At 46.2% G+C, this 16,701-nt stretch overlaps 1 protein-coding gene across 1 annotated transcript in view; it reads right to left on the bottom strand.

The window, feature by feature from the left end:
* Positions 1-12,054: 12,054 nt before the first annotated feature.
* The window catches only part of LOC122919480 (H-2 class II histocompatibility antigen, E-S beta chain-like), a 33,501-nt gene continuing 28,854 nt past the window's right edge, over positions 12,055-16,701 (bottom strand). The window contains exon 6 of the mRNA XM_044268539.1: positions 12,055-13,159. Coding sequence (XP_044124474.1) covers positions 13,143-13,159 — 17 coding nt within the window. The 3' untranslated portion in view covers positions 12,055-13,142. The remainder of the gene's footprint in view (positions 13,160-16,701) is intronic.

The following is a 16,701-nucleotide window of genomic DNA, read 5'->3' as shown; positions in this document are numbered from 1 at the left end:
ACTGACCGAAGAACCTTGAGAATCAGTAGGTAAGGAGAACGCCCAGGACTGCGGGTCCCCCTGCAGCAGGGAAATAACAACCCCCACCCGCTGATCTTTATTACCAGAGGAGTGAGGGCGCAGTTTAAAATATAACTTACAGGCCTCACGGAATGCCAAAAACTTGTCCCTTCCCCCAGAAAATCTGTCAGGGAGAGGGACCTTGGGTTCCGCAACAACCTGGTTACCAGTAGCAACCGCTGGGCTTGCGGTCAGTTGTAATTGCTGCTGTTGCTGGAGGACCGACGCCTTCAATCCTACCACCTCCAAAGACAGGCCATGAAATTGTTTGGACAGAGCAGCAATTTGATCCATACTGGATTCTAAGTAGGTAAAAAAATATATATATAAATATATAATTTATATTTTTTTTTTTTTTTTTTTACCTACACAAAATAAGGGCCAGAGATAATGTAATGACCGGTGTCACGCACAGGGAGGAAAACAGGGAAAGCCCTGCCTAAGGGAGAGGGAAAGGTGGTGACCCCTAACTCACCTTGCGGCTGGCACCTGACTGCCCTGACGTCCCTAGACGGGTTCCTCACCCGTGCGGCGATCACGTGCCTAAACCCTGGCTTTCCCTGAAATGAGCCCTAGATAGTGAACAGGCCGGTGGGATCGCTAGTCCTCACCACTGCACTAAGAGGGAAACACCAGGGAGAGGACAGACAAACACAGACAAACACAAACACCCAGGTGGACGACAACAACTGTCCACAAAGGTCCAACAGGGATCCGGAGGGTAGCGTTCTGAATCAACGGTCAGAGAACGCAGCAACACAGCTCCAGTGGGTCAGGATAGATGTCCAGGCAGGAAGCTCTATCTCTGGCAACCAGAGAAGTGTGAGAGAGGAATATAAGGAGGTTTGGGAGTGCTGGACAAGGAACAGCTGAGGAGAAGGAGCTACGGATCCCTGAGTGAGCCAAAAGGGTTTGCAAAGCAAACCCAGAAAGCTACCATAAGGAAAACAGCCCTATCTTAAATAGAGCGTGCAGCCAACCGCTGCGACTTCCTGACCCCGGGTATAACGGAGTCAGGCGTGGTTCTCGATACCCTCGTGACAAACAGTTCCACAGATTTAAGCTGTGCGGCTGGTCTGTCTTCTCCTTCAAAGTTAGTATGGGCCATAATCCTGGGGCAAGAGGCTGGCAAACAGGCCCCTCCAAAACCCAGTGGCGAGGTTGGTTTTGTCATAATAATGTTCCCCAAAAATAATTGTGCTAAGCTAATACCGTGCCAGGGTGCCCCCCACAGTAATACTGCTCCCCAAAGTCCCACCAATAGAAATAATTATCTACCAGACAACACGTAGTATTAATAGTGCCCCTACAGTAATAATTTCCCACTGTATCCCAGAAGTAATAATGCTCCCATAGTGTTCATACTAGTATTCATGTTCCTCATAGTCCCTCAACTGTAATAAAGCCCACCATAATGCCCCTGGTAGTAATAATTCTCTTTATAATGTGTTACAGTAAAAATAAAAATGCCCTGTTGTGTGGCAGTATAAAAAATATCTCCTCTTAGTGCCCCCTGTAGAGCCAATGTCCCCATAGTGCCCTCATAATGTGTGCCAATGTCCCCTACTATGTGCCCAAAAAAACTCTTAGTGCTCCCAGTTGAGGCAAGGTCCCCATAGTGCCCTATAATTTGCGCCAGTATAAAATACTCCTATATCGTGCCCCAATAGTGCGCCTCCCCTTATCCCCATGGTGCCTGACAATGTGCCAGTATAAAATGCCCCCGTAATGTGTGCCAGTATAATTCCCCCATATAAAGACCCCAATAGTGCTCCTCTCCCCCCTACTCCATAGTGCCCCCCATGTGTACCAGTATATAAGATAGGGTCCCCAGTAGATGCCCCCATAGATGCTCCCCCCTTCTCCATAGTGCCCCCATGTCTGCCAGTATATAAGATAGGGCCCCAGAAGATGCCCCCATAGTGCTCCTTTCCCCCTTCTCCATAGTGCCCCCCATGTGTGCTAGTATATAAGATAGGGCCCCCAAAGTGCTCCTCCCCTCCATAGTGCCCCCCATGTGTGCCAGTATACAAGATAAGGCCCCCATAGTGCTGTTCCTCCTCCATAGTACCCCCCATGTCTGCTAGTATATAAAATAGAAAGCCCCCCCATATGTCACTTGCTCAAAACCCCTAGAGTCAGGAGGACCCCCCTAATTTCAGTTGTTAATTATTGATTCAGGCCCCCATATCGATGTGAAAGACCCCCCCATCAGACCTCAGATCAGACTAGGAAGAAATAATTAAAACCTACCTCTCCTGCTCTGCTGCTCTCCATATCCGCCTGGGTGTCCTGATGTGAGTGCCTGCTGGTCTCCAACAGCCCGCGCTGCACAGTCACGTGACCTGACTGCGTACAGCATTAGGTCATAGTGCGCGCTGTACGCAGTCAGGCTGGAGGAGACAAGGGAAAAAGCGTAGCCGGAGGGGTAAGTAAGCACCTCTCTCTTGCATACTAGAGGGGGGCCATTCATACTAGTGAGCGCTTCTGGATGCGCTCACTAGTATGATACTAGTGAGCGCTTCCAGAAGTGGCCACTAGTATGAATGGGCCCCCTCAACGCCGGGCCCCTGTGCAGTTGAACCGGCTGCACAGGCGATATGTCTGCCCCTGCTGCAGACTGCTAGCAATTCATTCTTAGCTTCTAGTAGAAATAATAGAAGAATGGGAGAACATAGAGCCATAAGAATAGATGCTCCAGAATTATTACTTGGGGAATGCATGAAGCTATTAAAAGAGGCATGTCAGGAGCATTGAAAGGTCCTCTTTAAGATTGCTCCCAAATTGGCTATGATTAGGTGTGATGAAATAGCATGACCAGAGATGAGCAAATTTCTCAAAAATTTGATTCGGCCGGTTTACCGAATTTTCCGAAAAGATTTTATTAGATCTGAATTTATTCACAGCAAATCACCTTAAAAAACAACTATTTACTGGCTGCAGAGAGCCTGTATAGTGGTGTAGAACACTGTGCCTTGCAGTAACACGCATAGGGAGCCTGCTGTGGTAGTGAAATAATACTGTGAGTCAGTATGACACGCACATGACAGGCATCACTCTTAGAATAACTGCACACTTCACCTATTTGGGCAGTTACAGGGCCAAAACTGACCAAATAACTTGTGTCAACTCAGCCTTACAGGTCGATTTTAGCGCCAGGTATAAAGAACCGTGCAGAGGCCCAAGATCCTACTGTAGCGTGAAAGAGCGCACTCCTTTTACACCGTCGTCAGCTGATTCCACATAGATGTCTACAGAACCTGTTCTATTAAACGCTGATACAAGTAGAGCCCCCCTGACAGAGTAGAGAGGGCGCCAGCAGTAAGTTTGTGTTGACGTCACTGATCCCTCAGAACAATAAACCCCCCAAAAAAGTATACTGTCTGTGCAGCATCCGCCTTCACTGAATCAGCATTTGGTCAGTAATCCATCAGTATTGCTAAAGCCCCCCAAAAAACAGGAGTGGATCCAAAACAGAGATGACATGTGAATGGAATATTTGCATGTCTTCTGTGTTTTGTACCCACTCCTGCTTTTGGCTACCAAATCATAAGCCAATTCTGATGGGACCATACAGGCCTTACAGCTGCTACACAGACAGGATCAGTTGTGCGTCTCATTATTCCTTCCTTCTGACAGATCAGAAGAAGGGTCAAATAAATAATGATGTTAACCAGGCCAAAAAGGCAAAATAGTGGCCCAGTCATGGAGTGGGGAGGGTGGGAGAACAGCTTAAGAAGGCCACAGAGTGGCCCAATGACATAGTGTTGAGGTAGCAGCAGCATGATGAGACCACAGACTGGAAAGGTGACATAGTGTGGAGATGGCAGCAGCAGCATGAGGAGGCCACAGACTGGGAAGGTGACATAGTGTTGAATTAGCAGCAGCATGAGGAGGCCACAGAGTGGCAAGGTGACATAGTGTGGAGGTGGCAGCAGCAGCATGAGGAGGCCACAGAGCGGCACAATGACAGAGTGTGGAGGTGGCAGCAGCAGCATAAGGAGACCACAGAGTTGCCGAGAGACAGAGTTGTGAGTTGGCAGCAGCATGAGGAGACCACCGAGTGGCAAGGTGACATAGTGTTGAGGTAGCAGCAGCATGAGGAAACAATAGAGTGGTGATTTGGCAGCAGCATGACAAGACCACAGAGTGGTGATATGGCAGCAGCATGAGGAGACCACAGAGTTGTAAAGTGGCAGCAGCATGAGGAGTCCACAGAGTGGCACAATGACAGAGTGTGGAGGTGGCAGCAGCAGCATGAGGAGACCACAGAGTGGCCAGAGACAGAGTTGTGAATGGGCAGCATCACAAGGAGACCACAGAGGGACCCAGAGACAGAGTTGTGAGTTGGCAGCAGCATGAGGAGACCACAGAGTGGCACAATGACATAGTGTGGAGGTGGCAACAGCAGCATGTGGAGACCTGAGTGGTGAGGTGGAAGCAGCATCAGGAGACCACAGAGTGACCCGGTGACAGAGTGGGGAGGTGGGTGGCAATAACAGTACCCGCTGACGATGGTGGGTGTAAGAAGGAGCATGTGACCTCAGATGTGTGGCATCGGGTGGGTGGCAGCATCAGAATAGTAGCTGAGGCCGACAGCCAGAAGTCTCTTTTGCCAAGGTTTGGGTGAGGCAGCATGGATTATCTAATCTGATGTATCAGGCATTGATGGGTGGAAATCCTGGCTGATCCATGCCTGATTCATCTTGACAAAGGTCAGTCTCTCAACATTTTGAGGGGACAGGCGCGTTCTCCTTGGGATAACTATGGCCCCTCCGCACTAAAAACACGCTTTGATGCCACACTACTTGCTGGGCAGGACAGCTTTTCTAGGGCAAACTCTGCTAGTGGTGGCCACAAATCCAGTTTGGCTACCCAGTAGTCCAGCGGATCTTCAATGTTGGGTGGCAGGGTGCTGTCCAAGTATGCCACGACCTGCTGGTTCAGGTCCTGCTCCAGGTCTACCTGCTGCTGCTGGTGAGTAGTTTCTTCACTATGCGGGTGAAGAAAGCTACTCATCAGCGACTGTAGACTCAGGCTGCTGCTGATGGAGCTGGTGCTGCTCCTGCCACCCCACCCCTCCCCAGCAGTCATGGCAGTGGACCGTGAGCGCAGTCAGACCTGCGAGAGGATGGATGTTGGTGCAGATAGGCAGCGACCAACTGACTACATAGGATGTCTCTGTAGTAGTTCAGTTTGTCCTCCCTCTTAGTGGATGTAAAAAAGGCCCCCAATTTGGACCGGTAGCGAGGGTCCAACCAGGTGGAGAGCCAGAAGTCATCCCTCTGCCAAATGGTGACAATTCGGCTGTCACTACACAAGCAAGTGAGCATGCATCGGGCCATTTGTGCAAGTGACTCGGAGGGACTCCCTGCCTCCATCTCCACTGCATACGGCCACGGTCTGTCTGGGTCCTCTGTCTCATCTTCCTCATCGCCTTGTAGCATCTCTGGCTGCTCCTGCTCCTCCTCTCCTGTAACCGGAGTAGAAATAAACACCCATTTCGCTACACATTGCTTGTGCATGAATGTCCTCCTCCTCCTTCAGTTCAGCCCCCACAGGGCTCATTTGACCGTGAGATCTAGGCGCCACGTCTCCAGTGCCCTGACCAGCCATTGTTACCACCATCTGTTCCAGGACATGAAGCAGTGGAAAAACGTTGTTCATCCTGTAGTCCTGACGACTGACAAATAACGTGGCTTCCTCAAAGGGCCTGAGCAAACGGCAGCCTATGTTGGGGGGTGCCTTTCTGCCGCTCAAAGAGGTTGTGCTTTGCGGTGTACAATTGTCTGAAGGGCAGGCAAAGTTTCCTGCCCATTTTTAGGATGTCTTGCAGATGGGTAAAAGTCTTCAGGAACAGCTTGACAACCAAATTGAACACGTGTGCCATGCAGGGCGCATGGCTCAACATTCCTTGACGGAGCGCCGACACCATGTTCTTCCCATTGTCTGTCACCGTGGTTCAGATTTTTAGTTGTCACGGAGAAAGCCACGATTCGATTTCTTGATGAATTACACGGAGCAGTTCCTCCCCTGTGTGACTCCATTCGCCAGGGCAAACCAGGTGCAGAACAGCGTGACACTGCCGTGCCCTGCACATGTGATATGCTGGAGGGGTACTGTGACTTGTTCCTGCAGTGGAGGCTGAGGACATGGTGGAGGATGAGGAGGCAGAGGCGGACATTGTCGCAGGACTAACGGCTTGAGAACTTGAAGGCGGAAGCGGCGTGACCTGGCTAAGTGTCTGGTGTGGCTGTGCAGGAACCACATTCACCCAGTGGGCCGTAAAGGTCATGTATTGTACCTGACTTTAGTTACAGCTCCACAAGTCGGCGCTGCCGCGCACTTTGGCAGCCACCGACAGGCTCAAGGACTGGCCCACCTTCTGTTCTCTATATTTGTGCAGGGCTGGTACTGCATTTTTGGCAAAGAATTGACGGCTTGGGGCTCTCCACCTCAGGTCGGCACAAGCCATCAGTTCTCTAAAAGGTGCAGAGTCCACCACTTGGAAAGGGAGGGACTGCAGCACCATAAACTTGGACAGGAGCAGGTTCAGCTTCTGCGCCGTTGGATGCGTGCACGCATACTGTTGTCTCTTGACAATCGCTTCGGTGATCGATTTCTGATGGAATGACTGACGAGGTAGGATGCTGCAAAGCGGGTGGTCTACCCTGTGCCTGTTTGGGTCTCGACATCCCACTGCTGCCACCCTGCTGACTCCCGGCCACGCTAGCGACTTGCTGGCTCAGCCGCTGCCTCACGGGTAAGCTGCCACCCTCTTCTCCTGATGATGACAAAGCCCCTTCTTCACCCGGCTCCCAAGTGCAATCGGCTTTATCATCATCGAGTAGTGTCTGCACTTCACTGATGTCCTCTTCAACTGTCTCTGGGTCAGGAGCCTGACCGCTCGCAACACCAGCTCCCACGCCACTCTCCTCATCACTACTTGCCCGCCTAGCGGAGGAAGCGGCGGATGTCTCCTCCAGATCTTGGCTGGGCAGCAGCTGCTGACTGTCCTCTAGTAGCTCATCCTCGCTGTATAGTGGAGCTGAGCCCACAGCATACAATACTTCTGTAGCTGAGGGAACAGCAAAGGACAGAAACAGGTTGAGGACAGGTGGGGGCACAGGGCCTGCTCCCAGGCTATGCCAACTAATGGTTGTGTCTGACGAACCCACCGACCGTTGGCTGAGGGTGTCTCATGTCACTTGGGATGAAGTGGATGACCGAGTTAACCAATCAAGAACCGCTGGGTTGCTGGTTAAGACATGACCGCTAGATGACACCGGGAGCTCAGGCCTCTGCTGCGACTCCTGCTGCCACACCCCCTTACTCTGCTGGGACCTCTGCCTGCACCAGAAAATGTAAGCCTCTGCCACTCCTCTGTGCATGGCCTGGCACTTCTCTGTCTGACATACTTTTAGCTGAACTAAATAAATTAAAAGCAAATTAAAATACCTCTAAAAGCGACAAATATATTTTTCTTTTTGTACTGAAATAGGCCACTAAACGTTTCACCACAAATAACTGCAACAGTGAAGTGGGTATATCTTTTTTTTCTGTACTGAAATAGGCCTCTAAATGCTTTCACCACAAATAACTGCAACAGTGAAATGAGTATATCTTTTTCTTTTGTACTGAAATAGGCCACTAAACGCTTTCACTACAAATAACTGCAACAGTGGAGTGCATATATCTTTTTCTTTTTGTACTGAAATAGGCCACTAAACGCTTTTACCACAAATAACTGCAACAATGGAGTGCATATATATTTTTATTTCTGTATTGAAATAGGCCACTAAACGCTTTCAACAATAATAACAGCAACAGTGAAATCCGTATATATTTTTCTTTTTGTTCTGAAATAGGCTTCACCAGAAGAAGATTAAAGTTTTGAAATGGCCCAGCCAGAGCCCAGACCTGATTCCGATTGAAAACCTGTGGGGTGATCTCAAGAGGGCTGTGCCCAGGAGATGCCCTCGCAATCTGACAGATTTGGAGTGTTTTTGCAAAGAAGAGTCAAATGTGCCATGCTAATAGACTCATACCCAAAAAGACTGAGTGATGTAATAAAATCAAAAAGTGCTTCAACAAAGTATTAGTTTAAGGGTGTGCACCCTTATGCACCATATTATTTTATTTTTATATTTTCTCTTCCCTCTACCTAAAAGATTTCAGTTTGTTTTTTAATTGAGTTGTACAGTTTATAGGTCACATTAAAGGTGGAACAAGTTCTAAAATGATTTATCTTTGTCTCATTTTTTTACATCACAGAAACCTGACATTTTAACAGGGGTGTGTAGAATGCCAGATATGTGCCCCCTCATAGTAGTTATGCCCAGATATGTGTCCCCTCACAGTAATTATGGCAGATATGTGGCACTGGTCGCCAGTGTAAAATAAAGACATTGCAGCTCTGACGAGGATCCTGATACAGTGTGACCCCATGTAGGCTGCATGATCCTTGTAAGAGCTGTCGCTTCACAGGACCAAAAAGTGCTTCTTTTCCATCCCCACCGCTCAGTCTTTTTGGGAGGTGTTTTTGTGGGTATACTTGTACCAATAGTATGACTATTAAACCATTATACTGAAGTCCTTCGTAATGACAGGTTCTCTTTATATACACGTTTGCAGTCTGATTGAAGCATAAAAACCATATAATAATGACACAAAGAAACAATTCCACTAATTAAAAAACAAGTTTATTTAACTTAGCAGGACACATTCTCTATCAAGATAGTTTACAACACGGCCTATTATTAAAGAGGTTATCCCAAGAATTCAAAGCTGGTTTTTACTTGTACATATTTGAAGGACTGGTTTCCCTTTCTGTGGGTGGGCAGCAACTCATCAAGCCCCTGCATTTCCCAGGGTGCATTGCAATTAGCTCTTGTCCTTCCTCCCCTGCATAAAAAATAGTCCCTGACCTATAGCCCCACAATTTGCTTCTCCGCTATCGCTCTATATGTCTATGTATTTAGAAGTAGGGATGAATGAATGGTGTATTCACTATGAGATCACCAATATGATCAATATTTTTGTTGCATGTATATTGCAATAATACTTAATCTGAAACGCCCTATTTGTTGCATAGCGATATATTTCATGGGATAACCCCTTTAAAGTTAAAAGCCTTTACATTTTTATTTCAAGAAACAAAATGGAAGCTAAATCTCACGAGGCGGATAGGCATACAGAAAGTACAACAGTTATGTAGCCAAATCAGTGGAATACAAGGTTGTGATAAACTCTTTAAAGGGGTTCCCTGGGCTTTGTAACATTGATGACCTAGCCTCAGGATAGGTCATCAGTATCAGATCAGCGTGGGTCCAACAACCGACACTCCGGCCGATCAGCTGTATGACGAGACATCGGCTGGGGTGCAGGGAGTCAGACCCCCACCGATCTGATATTGATGACCTATCCTGACTATAGGTCATCAATATTAAAAGCCTGGACAACCCCTTTAATCATTTCTCTGATATTGATATAAAAGGCCGGTTGCCCACTAGATCTAGACTAGAGACAAAGCCCTAAGGGCAGATTCACACGACTGCGCTCGGTCTGGGATACGATGATGATGTGAGGAGTATGATGCAGTCAGTGTGGGTCAGGGGATGGTCAGATGGTCCCAGACCGAGCGTGGTCGTGTGAATCAGCCTAAATGTAGGACATCGAAATAGGGATTATCGCTAGTGACTGGAGCGATGGTGTGATTATTTTCACATCTATAGAGATAACTATAGATGGTTGATGGAAATCTGCTCCATTGGCCGAAACACCACTTCATGCTTCAGTTCATATCATACAGTGGGATGCGAAAGATTGGGCAACCTTGTTAATCGTCATGATTTTCCTGTATAAATCGTTGGTTGTTACGATAAATAATGTCAGTTAAATATATCATATAGGAGACACACACAGTGATATTTAAGAAGTGAAATGAAGTTTATTGGATTTACAGAAAGTGTGCTATAATTGTTTAAACAAAATTAGGCAGGTGCATAAATTTGGGCACCACAAAAAAGAAATGAAATCAATATTTAGTAGATCTTCCTTTTGCAGAAATTACAGCCTCTAAACGCTTCCTGTAGGTTCCAATGAGAGTCTGGATTCTGGTTGAAGGTATTTTGGACCATTCCTCTTTACAAAACATCTTTAGTTCATTCAGGTTTGGTGGCTTCCGAGCATGGACAGCTCTCTTTAAGTCACACCACAGATTTTCAATTATATTCAGGTCTGGGGACTGAGATGGCCATTCCAGAACGTTGTACTTGTTCCTCTGCATAAATGCCTTAGTGGATTTTGAGCAGTGTTTAGGGTCGTTGTCTTGTTGAAAGATCCAGCCCCGGCGCAGCTTCAGCTTTGTCACTGATTCCTGGACATCCTGGTCTCCAGAATCTGCTGATACTGAGTGGAATCCATGCGTCCCTCAACTTTGACAAGATTCCCAGTCCCTGCACTGGCCACACAGCCCCACAGCATGATAGAACCACCACCATATTTTACTGTAGGTAGCAGGTGTTTTTCTTGGAATGCTGTGTTCTTTTTCCTCCATGCATAACGCCCCTTGTTATGGCCAAATAACTCAATTTTAGTTTCTTCAGTCCACAGCACCTTATTCCAAAATGAAGCTGGCTTGTCCAAATGTGCTTTAGCGGCACCTCAAGCGGCACTTTTTGTGCTGTGGGCGGAGAAAAGGCTCCTCTGCGTCACTCTCGCAAACAGCATCTCCTTGTGTAAAGTGCGCCGAATAGTTGAACGATGCACAGTGACTCCATCTGCAGCAAGATGATGTTGTAGGTCTTTGGTGCTGGTTTGTGGGTTGATTCTGACTGTTCTCACCATTCGTCGCTTCTGTCTATCCGAGATTTTTCTTGGTCTGCCACTTTGAGCCTTACCTTGAACTGAGTCTGTGGTCTTCCATTTCCTCAATATGTTCCTAACTGTGGAAACAGACGGCGGAAATCTCTGAGACAGCTTTCTGTATCCTTCCTCTAAACCATGATGGTGAACAATCTGTGTCTTCAGGTCAGAGAGTTGTTTTGAGACCCCCATGTTGCTACTCTTCAGAGAAAATTAAAAGAGGAGGGAAACTTACAATTGACCCCCTTAAATACTACTCTTTCTCATAATTGGATTCACCTGTGTATGTAGGTCAGGGGTCGCTGAGCTTACCAAGCCAATCTGAGTTCCAATATTTAGTTCTAAAGGTTTTGCAATCAATAAAATGACAACAACAACAGTGACCACATGTCTGCACCGGCCTGATTGTGTTTAAACAATTATAGCACTTTCTGTAAATCCAATAAACTTCATTTCACTTCTCAGATATCACTGTGTGCGTCTCCAATATGATATATTTAACTGACATTTTTTATCGTAACAACCAACGATTTATACAGGAAAATCATGACGATTAACAAGGTTGCCCAAACTTTCGCATCCCACTGTATACTGTTACAGTATTCAGTATTTTATATGTTAAGGGCTGAAGACTATGTTGCTCCTTATTCCAGGCTCTTCTGAGCACTATGTAAAAGGAGATCTGCTCCCCTAGAAGCAATGCTTCCTTATACCTCTGCCCCCACAGTATGGAGTCCGAAGTGTAGTCACTGCATGAAGTAAGATTCAACAACTTTCTAATAGATTTCATGTTTCCATTCCTAAACATTTATCACGATCTCTGCTTGTTTATTTAGAATAGAGGAAAAAGTCATGTGACTTGCAATTATAATAAATCTCCAACCATGCTGAAAAAAGTGTACAATAATTGTAAGATCTGCACGTCTTTGCACCAATTATTAGCTTTGGCTTCTGAATACTGATGCCAAATACCAAGTGTGAATAAGGTGTAAGCATGTCTTCATCTATACATAATAGGCCACATTGTAGATTCACTATTTGGCCTCATGTACATGTCGTGATGTCGCACTGAAACCAATATTACGGACACGTGAAACCGTTCTGAATCTTTGTTATATGCATTTGTAGATTAAAGGGTTTTCCAAGTTACCTTTGTTTTAAATGCTGTGGGGCCAGTAAAAGAAACAAAAAAAACAACTTACCTTTCCTTCCTGAGCCACCTCCGATCCAGCGACTCTGCCTTTCCTCTTCCCTGGGCTGCAGCAGTGACATCACTGCAGCCAATCCCTGGTCTCAGTGGTCTCGGGCTGTACAAACCTGAGTCTGGTGATTGGCTGCAGTAGTATGCAGGAAGTCACCGCTTAAGCTGCCCCACAATACATCACTGGCTTTAACTCGGGGAAGAGAAAGTCATGGTGGCACTGGTTCCGAGGGGGCTGGTGAAGGTTGGTTTAACCAGCCCCAGGAGAAGTTTTCAATAAAAAAATGCTCCAAACAACCCCCTTACGTTTAACTTTAGGCTTTATAAACTGATGCTTTCTCCTAACCTGTTTAATTAATACTTACCCATCCGTCACGCTGCCGATGCCCCCGTCTCCACTGCACTTACACAGGCTGCGGGCTCCTCCGCTCGGGGGTCCCGACCAGATGTGCGCACTTCTCTTCCTGTTCAGCTGTATTTATTATTATGAAAAGAAAGGAAGACAACAGGACGAGACCCAGAGCGAGAAGAACCCACAGGCCGTGTGAGCACAGAGGAGACGGCGGCATTGATGGAGCGACGGATGTGTAAGTATTAACTAAAGCTTGGAGAACCCCTTTAAATTGAAATTTGGCTCTGAATGATTGTGTTGCACTTTACATACACAATCAATTCTAGGGGATAATTTATGAACTAAGATAATGGCTATTGTAAGGCAGATATGTGCAGCAGAGTTCATCTAGTGATCTGAAGTTTTCTTTTACTCTTTTCTTTAAACTACCAACAAAACAAACATCTGGAGCTAATAAAAAGCTTCTTCAATTCCCAAATCAAATAATCAATATACTAAGGGCATCAGCAAAACTAGTTCTGCACATATTACGGAGCATAGTTACACGCCATATGTATAGATCCCGACACATTGGTGAAGGTTAGACATCAGGAAACTCCTCCTTTTTGCATTAGAAACTAAACAGCTGGAAGCTGAGCTGGAACTGACCAGGTAGGATCCAGATTACTGTGACACAAAGCCTGAAAAAAGAACATAAAGAAAAGTTTATTATTTGTTCCAATCCATGTTCATGACAAAGGAGAAATGACAAATTAATGATGGTATGAAATGATTAAGAGAAATGCAAGGACTAATTGAAGGACTATTCAAATCCAAACTTACACATGTGATTGCTTTTGACAGATGTGGACAGTTTTGCAACACTTTTTATTCACCCAATAGTGTTACAATAGTGATTCGCGGCCACTGCCCCCCATGCTCCCGGGCGCCGGGTTCCTGTGTGTGAATTAGGGCTATTATGCATTGTGCCTCACCTCATTCTGCAGTACTGCAAGGGTTAACTTCCTCCTTCTCTGTGTGGTACTACGAGGATGTGTCTAGCTGCATTAGCCTGGGCTATATATTCTGTGCTATTTGGTTAATTCCTTGCCCACGCAACCTCAGAGTTTCTTTGTTCTTATGTCCTTACTATACCATCCCCTGCCTGATTCCTGGATTTGGACCCTCTGCTGCCTGAACTGACCTGTTCCTGTTCACTGCACTAATCCTGTACCACCTGCCTTGACCATTGGATTGTTTCACGGATTCACACAAATTCTTCCTGCTTTCTGACTATGAGTATTGCCTAATGCCTTGGTGCTCCCCACCAGTGTCTCTGATCCCCGTGGGCCAGCAGCCAACAACATGGAAACTACTCCAAGAGGTAGTGGCCAGATCCCTCTATAGCAGGGGTGCACAACCTTTTCTGGTTGGGGGCCACATTGTCAGACTGGACAGGAATCTCAAGAAAATAAAAGTTAAAGGAGTATTACCAACTGAAATACTGTATTTATGGCATATTGTACATACAGTATATACTATAAGTGTCTGGTTACACCTCCACGATTCCCATCTAATGGGAGACTATATGAAAAATGCATGTGAGCAGCCACAAGACATACAGGTCTGTCACCAGACGGTTGGGGGCCGCAGAGAATGATATTGAGGGCCGCATGTGGCCCTGGGCTGCAGGTTGTGCACCCCTGCTCTATAGTGATTAATGGGTGAATACCAGGTTTATGTCCTCAGGACTAGCCCAAAGTTAAATCTGTTTGTTGGCACAGTGGTTCCACAACCATTGTCCATAAAACTATGTCACTAAAATGCAAAATGCACACTGCTAATAGGTTTGATTACAAATCTACTATTTTGTGCATTCTATGCAAACCTTTGTGTCTCCAAGGCAACAGACTACATCTAAACCTTGTGTGTAGTCTGATCCCTCTGCCATATGTTATTCCACGCCGCTTTATAGTGGTATATACTGAAGGAAATCCGTGTATGTTTTTATATATTTTATATATTTTTTATATATACCTCCTTTTATTTATACCCAAATATCCTGGTTGGTTTATAGATTCTCGCCTTACCCTCCATTGTCAATAATCGTAGACAACTATAATTTTCTAATCTCCATCCTAAACTGTCCCTGTGGCGCCCCCTCGGTATTCTCAGTATCCCCCTGAAAGAGTACCGCAGACCATTCTCTCACTCATACTCTGTAGTCAATGGCGGATTACAATAGGGGCGTTCGGGTCGGTAGCCTCGAGCCCAGCATCACTGGGGGCCCAACGCCGACCCGAGCGCCCACATACTGTGGCGGGGCACGGGAGCGCATAGTTACCTGCCCTGCCTCCGATCACCACCATAGGCTTCAGGCCTAGTAGGCCTGAGGCCTATGCGGTAGTGAAAACCTGGCGCAGGCATGCATGATGATGTCATCGCACGCCTGTGCCGAGATGCAGCACAGTGACGTGTGCACGCCTGCCATCGCGCGCCTGGACAATTTAGCTTTTAGTTGTTTTTTTATTTTATGTGCCAACTATGGGGGACATGGTGGGGACACACAGGAGGACATGTGAAGGGACAGTGGGGGGAAATTGTTGTATGGGGGCAAATTACTATGAGGGGGAAATTATTATGGAGGGATTACTATGTGGGGGCAAATTACTATATGGGGAAAAATTATTATGTGGGGGCAGTGTTGGGGAAATTACTATGTTGGGGCAGTGTGAGTAAATTACTATGTGGGCGAAATAACTGTGCGGGTGCAAACTACTATATGGGGGCAGTGTGGTGGAAATGACTGTGCGGTGGACAAATTATTATAGGGGGATTACTATGTGGGAGCAGTGTGGAGGAAATTACTATGTGGAGGAAATCTACTATATGGGGCAGTGTGGTAGAAATTACTGTGTGGTGTGCAAATTACTATAGGGGAATTACTATGTGGGCACAGTGTGGGGGGAATTACTGTGTGGTGGGCAAATTACTATGTGGGGGATTACTATGTGGGAGCAGTGTGGGGGAAATTACTATATGGGGCAGTGTGGGGGACGTTCCTATTGGGGAGGCACTGTAGGGGCAATTAAGTCACAGGGGCCTGATGGGATACACCCAAAGCTATTAAAAGAGATCAGTGGGGAACTAGCAAAACCATTAACAGATTTATTTAACCAATCACTGGCAACAGGAGTCGTCCCAGAAGATTGGAAATTAGCAAATGTTGTGCCGATTCACAAGAAAGGTAGTAGGGAGGAATCGGGCAACTATAGGCCAGTAAGCCTGACATCAATAATGGGGAATTAATGGAAACCATACTTAAGGAGAGGATTGTGGAACATCTAAAATCCCATGGATTGAAATATGAAAAACAGCATGGGTTTACTTCAGGGAGATCATGTCAAACTAATCTTATTGATTTTTTTAGATTGGGTGACTAAAATAATAGATGGAGGAGGTGTAGTAGACCTCGCTTATCTAGACTTCAGTAAGGCTTTCGATACTGTCCCACATAGAAGGCTTATCAATAAATTGCAGTCTTTGGGCTTGGACTCCCATATTGTTGAATGGATTAGGCAGTGGCTGAGGGACAGGCAACAGAGGGTTGTAGTCAATTGAGTATATTCAGACCAAGGTCTTGTTACCAGTGGGGTACCTCAGGGATCTGTTCTGGGACCCATATTGTTTAATATCTTTATCAGCGAAATTGCAGAAGGCCTCAATGGTAAGGTGTGTCTTTTTGCTGATGACACAAAGATTTGTAACAGGGTTGATGTTCCTGGACAGATTGGTGACCGGACAAGCAGGTTATAAAACTTTATATTTCGGTATTTATAAGGTGGACAGGGGGGCTACTTAGATGATTTTAATAGACTTTAGAAGACCTGTACTGACATATATATATATCTAAATATGCTAATTGGGCCTGTCAGTGTCCCTTTAAAGGTAGGCAGACCATGTCATAGAGCAGCAGGAAATGCTAGCAGAATGCTTGGGTGTATAGGGAGAGGCATTACCAGTAGGAAGAGGGAGGTGCTCATGCCGCTCTACAGAGCACTAGTGAGACCTCATTTGGAGTATTGTGCGCAGTACTGGAGACCATATCTCCAGAAGGATATTGATACTTTGGAGAGAGTTCAGAGAAGAGCTACTAAACTGGTACATGGATTGCAGGATAAAACTTACCAGGAAAGATTAAAGGACCTTAACATGTATAGCTTGGAAGAAAGACGAGACAGAG

The sequence above is a fragment of the Bufo gargarizans genome, chromosome 9 (genome assembly GCF_014858855.1).
Source record: "Bufo gargarizans isolate SCDJY-AF-19 chromosome 9, ASM1485885v1, whole genome shotgun sequence".
Taxonomy (NCBI): Eukaryota; Metazoa; Chordata; class Amphibia; order Anura; family Bufonidae; genus Bufo; species Bufo gargarizans.
The sequence above is the reverse complement of the archived record's forward strand: the minus strand, read 5'-3'. Positions and strand labels throughout refer to the sequence as shown.